The sequence below is a fragment of the Acomys minous genome, assembly GCF_964271855.1.
Source record: "Acomys minous genome assembly, chromosome: 5".
Classification (NCBI taxonomy): Eukaryota; Metazoa; Chordata; class Mammalia; order Rodentia; family Muridae; genus Acomys; species Acomys minous.
In genome coordinates, this window is record NC_140494.1 from 116,134,730 (window position 1) to 116,151,114 (window position 16,385).

The 16,385-nt window shown below is 51.2% G+C and overlaps 1 protein-coding gene across 4 annotated transcripts; it reads right to left on the reverse strand.

Moving 5' to 3' along the window:
* Positions 1–6,996: 6,996 nt before the first annotated feature.
* On the reverse strand, positions 6,997–13,482 carry CIMAP1C (ciliary microtubule associated protein 1C). 4 transcript variants are annotated; one of them, XM_084782316.1, is made up of 5 exons: positions 13,323–13,482; positions 9,941–10,069; positions 8,834–8,944; positions 8,033–8,146; positions 6,997–7,608 (listed from the first exon to the last, which is right to left on the reverse strand). In XM_084782316.1, exons 2-5 carry the CDS (start codon positions 10,059–10,061, stop codon positions 7,127–7,129), a joined length of 828 nt encoding a protein of 275 aa, XP_084638442.1. In that variant the 5' UTR covers positions 10,062–10,069; positions 13,323–13,482; the 3' UTR covers positions 6,997–7,126. The 4 variants fall into 4 exon arrangements, with proteins under 4 accessions (XP_084638442.1, XP_084638443.1, XP_084638441.1 ...); XM_084782317.1 differs by lacking the exon at positions 13,323–13,482 and adding an exon at positions 12,392–12,404; XM_084782315.1 differs by lacking the exon at positions 13,323–13,482 and adding an exon at positions 12,047–12,142.
* Positions 13,483–16,385: the final 2,903 nt, after the last annotated feature.

Sequence of the window (16,385 nt, forward strand, 5' to 3'; positions counted from 1 at the left end):
TCCTTCCCCTGAGTCCTTTTCCTCTACTCCCTGCTAACCCTGAGGTGCAACCAAATCTGCAGACCCCATAAAGCGGGAGAGGGCGGAGGGCTAGTCAGAGGTCAGTGCGGGTCCTACCAAGAGACTCAAGGTGCTTGTGTGCCATCCCAATTATTAGCTTCCAGAAAACACTTCCCATGTATGCCTCTGTATATGGGCACAGTCTCCAAAATACCTTCAGGAATCACAGCGTGCTCCAGTGAAAAGGAAGGCGTTCCTCCACAGACAAGGAGCAGCCTGGCGGTCACTTGGGCTGGGCGGCTAGCCCTACAGCTGTGTGACCTGGAGCAGGTCCCTACACTTCTAGACCTTGCTGTCTCTGTAAACTGAGGGAAGACTAGAAATCAATATTCACAGAGTGCTGTGTGATCTGTGATGATGCCTAACGGTTTAAAAAGCACGCCTCGTGCAAAATGCTTTGTATTTGCTGTAACCTGAGCACAGCCTCCCAATTGCTTCAGATCTTTTCCAGAATGCTTAAACACCTAATACAATGCCAAAGCTTATGTGCATATATTATATATGATATATATATATGAAATAATGACTTTTCCCAGATATTTTTAATCCTCAATTGGGTGTTATCTGTGGATGCTAATGCCACCAGAAGGGAGTCATGACTGTACACACTGACATGTACGGAAGGGAGTGACACAGCTACGTGCATATATATTTGTGTGTATTAAGATCCTGGTTTTAGAAATCTTGTTGAAGACAAGGTAATCTCTCACATTTGAATTTTAAAAGTAAGCCAGCTTAAGGACCAACACGAGCAAATAAAAGTTCAAAGAGTAGCTGGTCGTGGTGGCACACGCCTTTAATCCCAGCAGAGGCAGGCAGATCTCTGTGAGTTCGAGGCTAGCCTGGTCTACAAAGTGAGTCCAGGACAGCCAGGTCTACAAGAGAAACCCTGTCTTTGAAAACAAAAACAGAAACCAAAAAAGAGTTCCAGGAGTGTGTGTATAAGTGAAGTCCTGATTGGATCCTAACAAGTGACTGCCAACACATGCCTGAAGGTCCCTGAGGCCCTTTGTCCAAGCAATGTTGGATTTTAGGCCCCTGGAATTCAAATTATGCAAACAAGGTCTTATGCCCCCTTTGCTGTCTTGGTCACCAAAACAGGATTCTGCATGAAAAGTCAGAGGCCATTTGCTGAGGGCCCCATAGTGCATGCACGCACTTTGGTCACAAGTCCCACAGAGTCTCAGACACTGCACTCTCGTGGTCCCCAGGTGCACATATGTGGCCTCAGTTTGGTTTAGGCCAGAAACTGAGGGGGCCAGCAGAAGCCTACATCTGGTCCGAGGTGCCACAGAGTGGACCTAGGTCTTCTCTCCGTGAGAAGGCTCTTCACCATTCCTCCTAGGGGGCTGCCTCAGCACCGTGTCATGACCTCAGCTCCGCCGCATGCTCACCTATCCTGTCCAGGAGAGAAAAGCATCTCCCACAGCCCCAAACGCCTCTGTCCTCCAAGAGGCTGGTGTGAATCACAGGAATTTACAGCCAGCCTAGAGTGGGATTTATGAGTCGGCCTGAAGCCGCCGCAGTGAGGAGGGGCTGCCTGTCAGCCCCCCATTGCCACTGATTGATGAGGCTGTTTCCTGCCAAGAAAAACTCCCCTCCGTGGTTGGCAGTGAGGAAGAGATACCCAGGACCAGGGGCTGGCTTCTCACCTCGCACCTGCTTCAGGCCTGAATGTGCTCACACTCACAGACCCGCTTCCACACACACACACACCCAGTCTCACTCACACACTGTTGTGCAAGCCTGTAAGACTAGAGGGACATACTTCCTAGTCTTTCACTTTTTCACCCTCGGGCACAAGTCTTGGAAGCTGTTCGAGTGAACCTGTGGAATCCAGAGCTGGGTGTGTGTGTGTGTGTGTGTGTGTGTGTGTGTGTGTGTGTGTAGAAATGAACCATTTCCATTTATATAACACACAATGGTAAGGCTGACCCTGGAGCTATAGCCTACCTAGTCCCATCTGATTGTCACACGGTCACAGAGGCAATGTTTTGCCTCCAAATGAGGGCTTCTCTCTAGAGGAGAGACTGACTTGGATTTGAATCCCTACTCTACTAGTGTATGTCTAAACAGTCACAACCTCTTTGTATCTGTTCCCTTACCAGAAAAATGGGGATCAAAATAACCTCAGCCACTGTGAGATTCCAATGGATACTGCAGACTGAACCCCAGAACAGAGCACTGTAGATCTCAAGGAATCCACTGCCTGGCTTGCAGGCAAAGGTCAGGGAACGAGGTAGCTTCTTGCTGGAGGAAAGCAAGAGGGCTCCTTGTAAGATCCAGAGCTTTCCATGAAAATAGAGCTGAGATTGCTACCTTGTGCCTTGCCACAGCTAAGTTTCTGCTATGGACAACCTGATAGCAAGTCCCTTTCATTTCTGGCCGTCAGGACAAAGCCGGCGAGGGCCAATTTGGGAAACAGTGCGACCCATCTCTTGCAGTACCCAGTTCTTGCCACATGGAGGCAGCAAGGAGCGGACTTGGAACTCAGCCCCCTTCCAGCTGCTGTTGGCCAGTCCCACTTCCAACGCTGATGGGGTCTTCACTCCCTTCCACCTCCAGCCAGCTCTTCAGAGAACCAGGCCTGGGAGACCATCGCACCCAGAAGCTTGACACTCCCCGTATCGCCCAGGAGCAGCTCACATTCTCTTCTCTTTTCAGATGGGGAAATTGATGAGCCAAAGGAGGGAGGATTTGACCGAAGTCTGGCAACCAAATGTGCTGGAGCCAACTCCTCAACCCTTTCTCTCAGCCACCATCTCCATGGGAGAGCCCATGTGAAGGGAGAGCTGCAGCCAGCCCGACCCTGGCTGCAAACATCCGCCTCACGCCCAGCTGTGTTGCTGGGCGACTCGTTGCCCATCTCCCCTCTCTTTGCTTATGTGAGTGCCTGGGACATGGCAGGGACTGTGCATGAGGCCCCTGCTTGGCTTCTGGTAGATACCACATTCTTACTCACCTGGCACCCGCAATCACGATCTTCCTGCTTGAATCCCCTCCACAATCCAGGGCTAACCCTTTCATCTCTCTCCTCCCCAGGCAGCCTCTACCCGCCCCCTGCCCACACCCACGCACCCAGGCTTTGAGGGGGAACCAAGGCACCCCTTCTCCTCAGCACCCCACTGTCCTCCTCTCCAATGCCCACCGCCATCTCCCAGCCGCCTCTCCTCAGCTCTGCCTCTCTCCCTTGTTCCCTTCTCCTGCTGAGTCTCTGCTTGCTGTGCACTGCAACTGTGTTTACAAGACAGCGATGACAGTTTTTTATTTCTCTCTTTTGTCTCCCTTCCTCCCCTGAAGGGAAACGTGCTCCCAGTCTCCCAGGAAGAAATAAAGGCTCTAGCCAGAAAGGACACAAACAAAGGACATCAGGACCATGGGTGACAGATACCCTTCTCCCACACGTGGGTGACTCCCTTCACCCCACACATGGGTCCCATATACAAACAAGTGCTCATGTGCATGAGCACTCGTGTGCACGTTCTCTCTCTCTCTCTCTCCCTCCCCCTCCCCCTTCCTCCCTCCGTCCCTCCCTCAGCCCCTCACCCCCCCTGGCTGGAGCCTCCAAGAGCAGCTGTGTTATTTCGGGGTAATTGAAAATGTCGATCTTTATTCTAGAGTATAAACAGGGCAGAGGGACACAGGAATCAAGAGGGAAAAGTAGTAGCGGGGACCAGAGGAAGGGAGAGCCAGTGAGGAGAGCCAGGCCAGATGGGAAGCTGCACACACAGAGGGCGGAGGGGAAGAGCAGGAAGTCCTCTTTCCACCACGGACAGCTGAGATGTGCCATTCTCCAACCAGCTACCATCCTGCTCGTTGAGGCATAAGGACAGAAGGGCTGCCTTCTCTCTGCGCACACTCACACACACACACACACACACACTCCAGCAGAGACCACTTGACTTATCCTAGTGGATGAATGACTCCTTTGACCCAGCACACCCAAACTCCCTCATGAGCATGGAGCACTCTCCCCCCCACCCCCCTTCCCCAGCCCGCACCCCACCTCTGCATGTGTGTTTGTGCGGATGCAGGTCCCCTGACACTCTTACAGTCTGTATCCTTTGTTTCTGGGGAGTTGGGGGTGCAACCGTGAGCCAGCCCAGGGTGTGTAAGATGAGGAGGTGTCTGAAATACATGGAAAGTGACAGTAATATCTGCTGTGGATTTGGGGGGGGGTCTCCCTTTCTTCCTGGGTGGACAGTGCAGGGTATGTGTTTAAGGGTAGCTGTAGGGTGAACTGCAGAGTCCCCATTCCTCTGAGAGATGTCTTGGCTCAATGTTGCCTGTAACTAAGGGACCCTCTTTCCTCCTCCTCTTTATCCCTCAGAACCCCAAATCCATTCCAAGAGTCCCCTCTAGCCCTCATGTCTGACCCTACTCATATCTGGTGAGCCTTGGTCAGTCCAGGACAGGACTCTTTTTGTAAAACCAGGCTGGCCTCGAACTCACAGCAATCCGCCTGTCTCTGCCTCCCGAGTGCTGGGATTAAAGGCGTGCGCTACCACGCCCAGCTCATCAGGGGTGTTTCTATGCCCTGGAAGTCAATTTCATCTAACAGGAGTCTTGGCCTACGCTAGGCACTTCATCAGAAAAGGCCTGCTCAGGGCATACGTGGTGGCACATGTCTTTAGTCCCAGCATTCAGGAAGCAGAGACAGGTGAATCTCTGTGAGATGAAGGCCAGCCTGGTATACAAAGCAAGTTCCAGGACAGCGAGGGCTCTGTTAACACAGAGAAACCCTATCTCAAAAAAAAAAGAAAGAAAGAAAGAAAGAAAGAAAGAAAGAAAGAAAGAAAGAAAGAAAGAAAAGGTCCGTACAGATACAGGTCTGAGGCTCACCCGACCTGATGACACAGGAGAGCTTAGCAGCTGCCACCTGCCACCCCCACCTCCACCAACCACTTTCAGCCCAAGCATCACTAATTTTTGCAGCCGCTGTGATAAATGGCATTGTCGGCAAAATGACATCTTTCTAATCTGCTGTAAGACAGATGGGTCCCTGAGCAGGCTTGCGTGTTCTTTCTCTCTCTCTCCTCTCTCTCTCTCTCTCTCTCTCTCTCTCTCTCTCTCTCTCTCTCTCTTTCTCTCTCTCATCCAGACTGGTCTTGCTGAGGTTTGGGGAGTATGAGACAGACATGGACTCAGGGTCTGGGAGAAAGAGACTTCAGGCTGAACGCCAGGTATAACCCAGGCGGCTGCTACAGGCCTCTTTCGTAAACATTGTCGGATCTCTTAATATTCCGCCATGATCTCACTTCCTTGCCTTCCATACTTCGGTCTACTCAATTCAATTTTAATTTCAGCCAAAACTTCAGTGTTAACCCAGAAGTAGTGGTACACATCTGAAATTCCAGCACTCAAGAGAATGGGCCAGGAGGGTCACAAGGTCAAGGCCAGCCTGGGCTGCACAACAAGAACCTGTCTTTTAAAAGAAAACAAAATCCTGGAGCTGAGGAGGTGACTCAGTCAGTAAACTGCCTGGTACATAAGAGCGAGGACTTGCATTTGGTTCCCCAGCACCTGGTAAAAATATCAGGTATAGTAACCTCAGCTCTGAGGAAGAAAGCGGAGAATTGCTGGGGATCCTTTGGCCACAAGAAACCTGGTCTCAAAAATTAAAGTGGAGAGGAATTGAGACCCCCAGCGTTGACCATGGCCTCTGCAGGCACACATACGCATGTGTACCCATATACGCATGTGTGTGCAAACACCTGAACACCTAACACACAGAGAGGCAGGCAGATCTCTGTGAGTTCGAGGCTAGTCTGGTCTACATAGTGAGTTCCAGAACAGCCAGGATTACAAAAAGAGACCCTGTCTCAAAGTAAAATAAAATAATACAAAATAAAGAGAAGTCAAGACACTGAATGCCACTGCCCCGCCCCCCCCCCCCAAGCTGATCCAGTAGGCTCTGCAGACATAGCCTCTTTTCTCCTTTCAGGGTCCCCAAAGCCCCGGATATGACCTTCAGTGAACAGCAGGCCAGGGCTGTCAACACCTGCCTACAGTAGAGAGTGGGAGAGAACCGCTGTAGGGTTGAGGTGAATTAGGGATCTAGAGTGGAAAACTCAAGAGTCACAGACTGGCGAAAGCCTGCTCGGAAGGCCCCAGGCAAAAGGCACCTACACTCAAAAGCAGGTGGAGCCAGGCCTGGCTCTGAAGACTGAGGTAGTGCTGCCCTCCCCTGGCCACACCGACATCCTCTCCAGGCTGAGCTGCTGAGGTTGGGGGCATAGGGAGTGACTCTCCAAAGATAGCAGACCCCCCCCTCCCAGTAGCCCGAAGACTGGCCACGACCTCCAGCGCTGCTCTTGCTGGCCTTCAAAAGTCCTGAGTCTTCACCGGGTGTAGTGTCGTGTGCTAATTGCACACTTGGAAGGCTGAGGACAGCTTGGGGTACAAGACAAACACACAAGACCACTGTGCCCCATCTAGCTAAAGCCCTCAGGGTATAGCCAGGGCCCTTTGCTTGAGCTACCCCTCAGCTTGCACCCTTTGGTCACCCTGCGTGCTGTCGCTCTGCCTCTACGTGCCCCCAACAGTCTTCACATGTCCATTTCGGATCTTCCCAGGAGCCACCCTTTGCTCATCTCAAGCCAAGCTAACCTGCCCACATCCTGGCTCCTTTGCTCCTATCTTGGGGAACCAGAGACACAGCCCTAGAACTAAGGGGATTTAAACTCCATCCTAGGCATCTTTAGCACTGTTGGAAAGGGACTGTGAGACCTAGCGAAGAGCAAGGGAAGGCCAGAGAGCTTGTCAGTGCACCCTCAGGTGGGCTTTCCCAGGCTCCCTGGAGGTCACACAGCTGCTTCCTCTGGTGACCATCATGGAAACCCACGTATACCAGACACATGTACCAAGGATCCCCAACCCCTCACCCAGAGCAGGGACCTAGAGGAAGCAGCAGAAAGTATTTGCAAAACAAAGCAATGAACAAACAAAAATATTTATTCGTTGCCTCTGTGTGCTGGCACAGCTCTACTATAGGTCAGGTTGTTCGGTGTGCTCTAGAAAAATAGCTTCTATGAGGAGGAAGGAGCACGCAGCAGCGGCAGGGGCCTCAGTCAATAATGTTCACAATCAGCGGGCACAAGTGGGGAGAGTGTTTGATGCCCATGGTGAAGGCAGGGATACGGGGCTTGTGCGCAGTGACCAGCTGGACGTTGTGGGAGCCAGGGCCAGGCCGAAGTGTGTGGTCCAGTGGATAGGAAAAGTGCTTGGCCATGCTAAACACGGGGCTTCGGTTCTGGTAGACGGACGGCTCAGGTCGGGCGTGCATAGCAGGTCCAGGACCTCCTGTTATATCCTCCTTATAGAACCAGTTCTTGCTTGAGGAACCCAGACTATAGCAGGGGGCGGCTCGGAAGACAGGGGTGTTGGGTCCCAGCGTGAGTGGCAGCTGGTACCGGTTGGGGGCCGGGTTAGGGTCCATCACCCTGCATGGACACCGGTAGCCAAAAGTATACTGGGGAGCCCTCCGTTCCCCAGGGGGTTGAGTCTTCTCAAGGTTGTAGTGGCAGGGGGCTGGTGTGGTGTATATGCCTGCAAGTAAGGAAAGCGGGAGAGTTTCACAGTGCCTGATACCAGCTCATAATACAACATATATCACAACATTGGCTTCTTTGAATGAAAACAGTGGCACATCCATGGTGAGAGCAGCATTTGTGTCTGTTTTTGTCTTTGTTATCTTAAGATGAGTTACTATGTAACCCTGGCTGGCCTGCGACAGGCTGTGTAGACCAGGCTGCCCTACCTCTGCTGAGATTACTGGTGTGTGCTACCATACTCAGCTGCCATCCGTGTCTTGGTGTGATATAGAGGAAATGCCAGCACTCTCAGGCACGCACCCTGCTCTGCTCTTTCCCCAGTTCTAAGGACATACACCACACACACACACACACACACACACACACACACACACACACACACCATCCTCCCAATGGCCCACCTTCCCAGCCCATCTTACGTAGGTTGGAGATGCGCTCCTCCATGGGGACCTGAGGGCAGGTAGATATTCCAAAACGAGTTGCTTTGGGATCCAAGAAATAGCAAGGCCCGGGGCTGTAAGTGTCTGTGATCCCTGCAGGGGACAAGAAAGAACTGGCCTGCCACAGCTGCCATCCCACCAAGAGCTCCCTTCAGAGTCTTCTGGCCCTTAGATGTCTGTAGACTTTGATTTCCTCGTCTGTAAAATGGGAGCTTTTGTGCATGACTGCCGGAGGCTGCTAGCAGGACAAATGTAAGGCCACAGTGTGGTCAGTCTCCTACCACAGACACATCCGGATTGGTGCCAAGAGCAGTGACAACCAGTGTAGCTACTGTGACTATTGAGAAAGAGCTTAGCCTCAGCCAAGAAACCTCTGCCAAAGAGCTGTGACTAGGGGCGGAGGAGGCAGTCACCCTAGACCTCAGGCCCCGCAAACACAGGACCATATCTCCGCCCTACCTCCTATCTCACTGGCCTTGGCTGTCAGCCATAGGTCATCTTTGACTACTTGTAAGCTTTCCTAGCAGAATATGTGACCCCAGAGCCAAGGAACCCCAGGGAAAGAGAGCCCTGCTCGGCCAGTGACAGATCCCCCACAGCTTCCTGGGGAGATCTACCTGATCTCCATTCAGATGTGGGGGCAGGGACGCAATCCACTTAGGAAATCTTACTGGGTTCCTTCCGTCCCCCTCTTCACCAGCCCCAGCCCTCAGTGGCCTGTGGCAGCAATCTCGGACAGTAGCCCTGACCCTGTAGGGACAGATAGCGGGGAGCACTCACGTTTCTCAGAGTGCCGTGTGTGCAGGCTATAAGCTGGCTCCTGAAACATGGAGGGGTCGTGGGCGATATAGCCAGTACAGGATGGCCGGAGGTACTTGGCAGGCCCTGGACCTGTGAGAACAGACAAGACAACCCTTAGCCTCATCCCTGCCCCTCCCCCTACCCCCAGCATGTTTTACCATGAGAACACAGGGGCTTTGCTCTGGCTGATGGCACACTGCCACAGAGCTGGGCATCGAGCTGGCTCCCTACAAGGAAGGTAGTATGCATGGATAAAAGGCCATTTCCTGTGGACCCACAGCCCATTGTAGAAAGGCAACAGTTGCAGTTAATTAGGAACTGGGTCTATACTAAGACTCCTGCTAATGGCTTGGTGTGGTAATTTCAGCTGAGCTTCTAGACAGCCTTGTGAAGACAGAGACTCACACCCATTCCCTCTTACAGATAACAATACTGAGGTTAAGAAATAGCCATTCTGCCGGGCGGAGTGGCGCACGCCTTTAATCCCAGCCCTCGGGAGGCAGAGGCAGGCAGATCGCTGTGAGTTCGAGGCCAGTTTGGTCTACAAAGTTAGTCCAGGACAGCCAAGGCTATGTAGAGAAATCCTGTCTCAAAAAAAAAAAAAAAAGAAAAGAAAAGAAAAGAAAGAGTCATTCTATCCAGCCATAGTAACTGGTGATGTGAGAGCCAACAGAGCACAAACATTTAATCTAAAACATTTCCCAAATAATAATCAGTCCATAACCACTTAGTGAGAATTCATTGGCCTGGTCTCCGTTGGAAGGAAATAGAAATCACTAAAGGCAAGGTGGCAAGGTGGCTGAGTGGTAGAGCCGTTACCTATCATGTCTGGGTCCTTAAATTCAATCCCTAGCACCCTGAAAAGTGAAAACCAAGCTAAAAGCTTCTAATCCTTACCCCCCAAATATGCTGTATGGCCCCATGCCTTGACCAGCATCTCACAGTGGGTGGGCTTAGCTCGGAGGTGCAGGTTGTTTTAAGGTCTCGAGGAGTAAATTTGCTGGGGCTAAGCAGGAGGCAGGGCTGGCAGGCTAGACCCTTGGCAGCAGCCTAGCAGAATGGGCCCTACAGTGGGGTGCCTCTCACCTCTGATTGTGGCCAGGACGACAGGGGTCTGCTTTATCTCCTGCCATGAGGGCACCTCTTCCTCCTTCTCCGGGTGCTGTGCATAGAACACAAGGTTCCTGGCCTCCTGGGGCTGTTTCATAGTGAAGGCTGGGAGGAAAACAAACAGTAGCGCTTACAAGCAGTGCCTGAGCAGCCAGGAGCCGGTACCCCTGCCCAGGCCCCTCCATCCACTACCCACCCCACTTCAGAGACTCCCAAACAGCTGGGGGGCTGGGCGGGAAGACGCCTGGGCTCAGCAGCTGAAGCCACAGAGGTGCAGCCAGTACGGAGCCCAATGGCAGGAGTGGAAAGTGACATCACACCACGGCAGAACTTGTACTGTGAGGCCCGGAGTGTTTATTTCCCCCCGTTGCCGTGGCGCCTGCACTGTGGCATAGCAGCTCTATGCTGAGAGGCCAACTACAGGAAAATTCTGCTCCATTGCCCTCTCTTGTATCCAACCAGGCTGAATGCCCTGGGCGTTCCCCAGTACTCCTGGCCTGGGAAGCAAATAGTGAGGGACATGACGACTCCTGGGCCAGCTACTCACTACCATTGGGTATCTTCTAATTGGGGACAGGAACAGAAACGGTGGCTAGAAAGGTTCCTGCCCTCTCCCACAGACCCTGGGACTTTCTACCCGTTGTCCCTTCCACCTGTCTCCCCTCCCCTCCCCCCCAGACAAGTCCTCTCTTCTAAGAGTCTATTTGTTTAAGCTAACCTATTTCCCACTAAAGTGTGACAGCCTTACAGCCCCCTTCCCAAACTCCCTTGCCAAGGCATGATAGCTTTAAAGATCCACATCTAGCTAAAGGAATACTTGCCTAATGGCAGCATTTCAGACACAGCATGAGGGCAAACAGAGGGAAATAAAGGGCTCGCACTGAGGTCTGTGGCAGTGGTGGCAGCAGCGGCTGGTGGAAAGTGCCGCTGAGGAAGTACGTTAGGAAATGCTAAGGGTTGGAGGCTGTGCAGTCTCCACATGATGGAGGGGGTGAGCCCCAGGGCTGGGAAAATCCCAGACACTTCTTCATCCTTAAGAGCTCAGGGGCATCCAGGACTGGGCCTTACATGCACCACGGGGGTTAGATCTGAGCCAGGTTTAAAAAGGTCTCCAGGCCGGGCATGGTGGCACACTCTAATCCCAGCACTCGGGAGACAGAGGTAGGCAGATCCCTGTGAGTTCGAGGCCAGCCTGGTCTACAAAGTGAGTCCAGGACAGCCAAGGCTACACAGAGAAATCCTGTCTCTAGGGGGGGGCGGCGGGGGAGGGAGGGAGGGGGTGGAGAGTCTCCATTGTGGAAACTAAAAGATGAAAGGTGCTATGGGCTTTAGATGGGGTCTGTCACCACCCCGGTGTGGACACTGAGACCTCAGCAGGCATCAAGAGCCCCCAATTTCATCAGTGACAGGAATGGAACCAGGACACAAAATTCAGGGACCCCCTTCAGGCCGTAGGCTCTCTACTCTCAAGAATTGCTGTTGTCGCTGTGCTCTGAACTCATGGCAGCTGCCAAGGACAGTTATCATCAGGCATGCTGGGAAATGAAGATTCTCAGGAACTGGAGGGCTCAGAACAGAGAGCAGGCTCCCAGCCAACGGTCCTGGTAGCCCCTCTGCTGAGGAACCACCACTTGTCAATGCTACCTGCTCACCTGACCCTGTGAGAGCTCCAGGCTGTCCCCCCACCATAGCCCCCCACCCCACCCCTACCTGGGGGAGGGGGAGGTTCTCCAAGTGCTTCTTTGTCAGCTCTTCCCTTGTCACAGCTTTCTGAGGAAATGGATCCCCCTCCCTTCAGCTGGCCCAAGCTGTTCTCCTCTGCTCCAGGCACTCACTCCCACCTCCGATGGAGTCTGGGTTCCCTTGAAGCAGGCTCTTGGCCCTCCTTGGCCAATAATCCTTCCATTCGTGCCCCCCCCCTTTGTATCTTAGAGTCCCCTCTTTGTCACACGGGTTCAATGTCCAGGAGTAGCCTCCTCAGTTTCTCTGTGCCACCTGTGCCTCACAACCCGGTGGCCCTGGTTCACGGCTACCTCTGCCTTTCTCCTGGCTCCTCCCACGTCCCTGATAACTTTGGCGCACCTAAGGTTCCATTCTCCAGTCAATGCCTGGTCCCCTTCCTGCAAAGACCTTTGCCACATCCCCCTCAAGCCCTGGTGGCCGCAGTGGTCCTAGGCTTTTCATTACCTCCCACACCGCCAACTGCCGCCTCCCTCTAGACACCGGCCTTCCATTTCCCACTCCCTAACGGCCTCTCTGCACCCAACTGTTGAACCCTGTGCCTCTCCTCGCCCTCAGGCCCTTCCTGCCTTCGGAGCTCTCAACCTTGGACTTGGCAACGTAGATGAGACTCGCCTCTAGGCAGCCTGCCCCCCCTGTGCCCTGACACTGTCCTAGCCTGTCGCACTCTCCTCCACATCACTGTACCTCCATGCAGTTCCTCCTGTTCACCTGCACTGAGAAGAAACAGAGACCAAGGAGCAGGGCTGTGGCTGGAGCCCTCTCAGCCTCCGCACTTCCACATCCCACTGTAAGCTATGGTCTCTCCAGATTTCCACGTGTCGTCTGGCACCTCTATCACTTCTGATATCTAAAGTCCCTTTTATCTGTTAAAAAACAAAACAAAACAAAAAACCAAAAAAAAAAAAAAACCCAAAAACAAAAAACAAAAAAAACAACCTCTGCCTCTGGGGCTCACTGGCTAAAGCATTTGCAGTTCCCAGAACCCACATCAGGTGGCTCATAATCACCTACAACTACAGTTCCAGGGAGTCCAAAACCCTCATCTACCATCTAGGCCCTGCATGCATGTGGTACACACACACATTCAAGCATACACAGTCAAGCATACACACATACACATAAAATGAATAATATATAAATATTATTCATAAAACATATCTGTTTAAAAATTAAAAATTAAAAAAATTAAAAAAAAAAAACAAGCCGGGCGTGGTGGCACACGCCTTTAATCACTGTGAGTTCGAGGCCAGCCTGGTCTACAAAGTGAGTCCAGGACAGCCAAGGCTAACACAAAGAGACCCTGTCTCAAAAGCCTCCCAAAAAATAAATAAATAAAATAAAAAATAAGAAACAGCCCTGTCCTTGAACCCATACATGCCTCTGTCCCTGTCTGTCTGTCTGTCTGTCTGTCTGTCTGTCTGTCTGTCTCTGCCTCTGTCTCTCTCTCCCCCCTCCCCCTCCCTCCCTCTGCCAGTTTGTAGACACATTTAGTCAAAGGGTGTTTTCGCTTGTGGTGTGGTGGCCAGTCTTGCCTCTCTTTCCTTCTTGACTCACTGAAAGCTGGCTTCAGGCCCACTGCCCCACCCACACTAGGCTGGTCGAGATGCCCACAGACCTGCACTCAGGCACCACACACGGTGGACTCTTGGCGTCCTCTTCTTGGCCTCTTAGCAGCACTGGACCAACATGGCTGACCACTCCTGCTTCACAGAGAGCCTCTCCTGGCTCCGGATGCTGCCCTGGTTTTCCTTGCCTGGTTTTGGCTGTCCCATACAGGCTTTCTCCTGGATCTTCTTCCTCGCCCTGACCTTTCAGTCTTGGCAAATGCTTACTACTCACAAAATGGAAAACAGTACGTTTGCTTGGAAGCAGTCTGGCAGGCTCTGCCTCGGCCAGGTGATGCGGGCAGGACGCTGCCTCAGTGGGTGAAATGCTCACTGTGCAAGCCTAAGGACGTGAGCTGGGACTCCCAGGATCCACATAAAGACTGGAGTGAAGCAGTGTATTCCTGTAATCACAGCACAGGGGAGGAGTGCCTGGCCGTGCAGCCCACCTAGCCAGTGAGTTTCAGGTACAGGGAGAAACTTTGCCTCAAGAAGGTGGGGAGCAGTAGAGAGTTGCTCACTGGGTACAGTGGTGGCTTCCACACAGGCGCATACACATGTGCATCACACACAAGAGCTGTTTGTTATCATTATCATTTTATTGTTCTGTGTTATGTGGGTGTGTGCATGCCACAGTGCACGCATGGGAACATGCACTGTGAACAGCTTTTGAGAGTCAGCTCTCTCTGGATCCAGGGACTGAACTCAGGTCGTCAAGTTAGTGAGCACCTCTATCCACTAAATTGTCTTGCCGGCCCCAACTTTGTTGAGTGGGTACGAGTCTCACGTTGTAGCCTTGGCTGTCCTGGAGCTTGCTACAAACACCAGGCTGACCTCAAACTCACAGAGAGGGCTTGCCTCTGCCTCCTGAGTGCTGGGTCTGAAAGTGTGAGCACCACATCTCGTTCCCCCAATATATTTTAATTAAAAACCAAAACAAAGGCAAACAAAACAAAATCCAACTAAGGGAGACACTGGTGCCTCCTGGAAGGGTACACTAGGAGACCACAGCATCGCCCAGCCATGTTTCCCGAAGATGCAAACTCTAAGTCAAACACAAGAATACCAGATAAACTGAAGTCAAGATCCATCCACAAGAAAAAAATAAATAAATAAAACAAAAACAAAAACCCGCCAATACCACAGAAAGCAAAGAAATCCTGAAGAATTGTGCCAGATTTGTAAAAACTCAAAAACTCAGACAGCTTGATGAAACACAGAAGGCAGGACTTGCTTTTGATATAAAGGATGTCGTTATGAAAATTTGCCAAAGCAGAAATAAGTCTATGGGTTATTTCAAAGTGTAGCCGCGTTTATTTCCGGATTGATCATTGCACTCCTAAAAGAGAAAGTCTTTGTTCCTAGGAAACACACACTGACTTGTTTAAAGGAAAATTATTCCTCAAATGGTTCAGGAAACAAACATTATAGATAGATAGATAGATAGATAGATAGATAGATAGATAGATAGATAATAGGCTTTTTTTTTTTAAGTGCTGGGCATCATGGCATCTGCCTTTAGTTCTAGCACTTAGGAGGCAGAGGCAGGCAGAATTCTCTGAGTTTGAAATAAGACTGGAATAGACAAAAAAAAAAAAAAAAGACTAGAATAGACTAGTGTACAGAGTAGACCAGTGTAAACTAGTGTAGAGAATTCCAGAACAGTCAAGCTACATAGAGACCCTGTCACCAAACAAAACAAACAAAGGTGTGGCAAAATAGCAACGATATAGGTGAAGAGTGTGGGAGAACTATTTGTAATAATCTTGCCACTTCTATGGTGTCTAAAACTGTATGCAAAAAAAAAAAAAAATCAAAAGAAAAAAATGTACCGGGCTGGGGAGATGGCTCAGTAAGTAAAGCACTTTGCCCTGTTAAGTGGGAGGAGCCAAGTCGGCATCTTCAGAACCCACATACAGCCAGACTCAGTGGCATGTGTTTGCAATACTACGTGCCTGTTACAACATAGATGGGAGGACAAAGCAGGAGGATCCTGGAAATCTGGGCACCAACTAGCCTGGCATACACAGCAGCAAACAACAGAATCCCAGTACACACACACACACACACACACACACACACACACACACACACACACGTGCACACACACGTGCGCACACATACACACACATGCACACACGCATGTACATATGTGAAAGAGAGACTTAAGAAAACTGTCGGTCCCTGGTGTCTTGCAGCTCAGACCTGGATCTACATCTCCCTTTGTGTCACTCTTCTTGTCTTGTGGCTTTAATTTCGTTAGTGGCACCCCAAAATCTCCCCAGTGTTTCTTTTCTTCCTATATCCTCAGCAGCATTAGGCTTGTGTCGTTTGGGTTTCACGTGCTCTGCAAAGTCACCATGCCCACCTCACTCTGTAGTGGAGGATGACCTTGAACTTCTGATCCTCCTGTCCCTACCTCCCAGGTGCTAAAAATTAAAAGCGTGAGCCACCACTACGCCTTGTCTTATTTGGTTCCTCTGATGGAACCTAGGACTTTGCACATGCTAAACAAGCCATCACCCAACAGAGCCACATCCTTAGCCTCCAAACAATTTTTTTTAAAGATTGATTGATTGATTGATTGATTACATATACATTGCTCTGCCTGCTTGTACCCCTGGAGGCCAGAAGAGGGCATCAGATCACATTATAGATGGTTGTAAGCCACCATGTGGTTGCTGGGAATTGAACTTAGGACCTCTGGAAGAGCAGTCAGTGCTCTTAACCACTGAGCCATCTCTCCAGCCCCCATACAAACAATTTCTTGTGAGATGTCCCCGCTCCCAGGCCATCTCCTATGCCACCCCAGCATCCATCTTAGTGCCTGAGCCTTGAGCTTGTCCAGCACACCTTCCTGTCTTTCCTACCCAGCCAATCGCCAAGTCACTTTGAGGAGCTCCTATATATTAGTCACCCTGTGTCCCAGTGTCTCCCTCTGGTATGGTGCCTGGCACCTGGTCTACATTTAAGAAATATTTCTTGAGAGGTAGGGATGACTCTCTTGATAAAGTTCCTGCCACACAATCCTTGTTACCTGAGTAAACTGGCTAGCCCTCGAGCTCCCAAATAAT

What these genes read in the sequence shown, in the direction of transcription:
- CIMAP1C (XM_084782316.1), bottom strand. Translation starts at nt 10,061, where the DNA reads ATGAAACAGCCCCAGGAGGCCAGGAACCTTGTGTTCTATGCACAGCAC. An exon ending in CACACGGCACTCTGAGAAAC is followed by an intron (nt 8,147 to 8,833) that starts GTGAGTGCTCCC and finishes TGTCCCCTGCAG; the next exon opens with GGATCACAGACACTTACAGC. An exon ending in GGAGCGCATCTCCAACCTAC is followed by an intron (nt 7,609 to 8,032) that starts GTAAGATGGGCT and finishes CCTTACTTGCAG; the next exon opens with GCATATACACCACACCAGCC.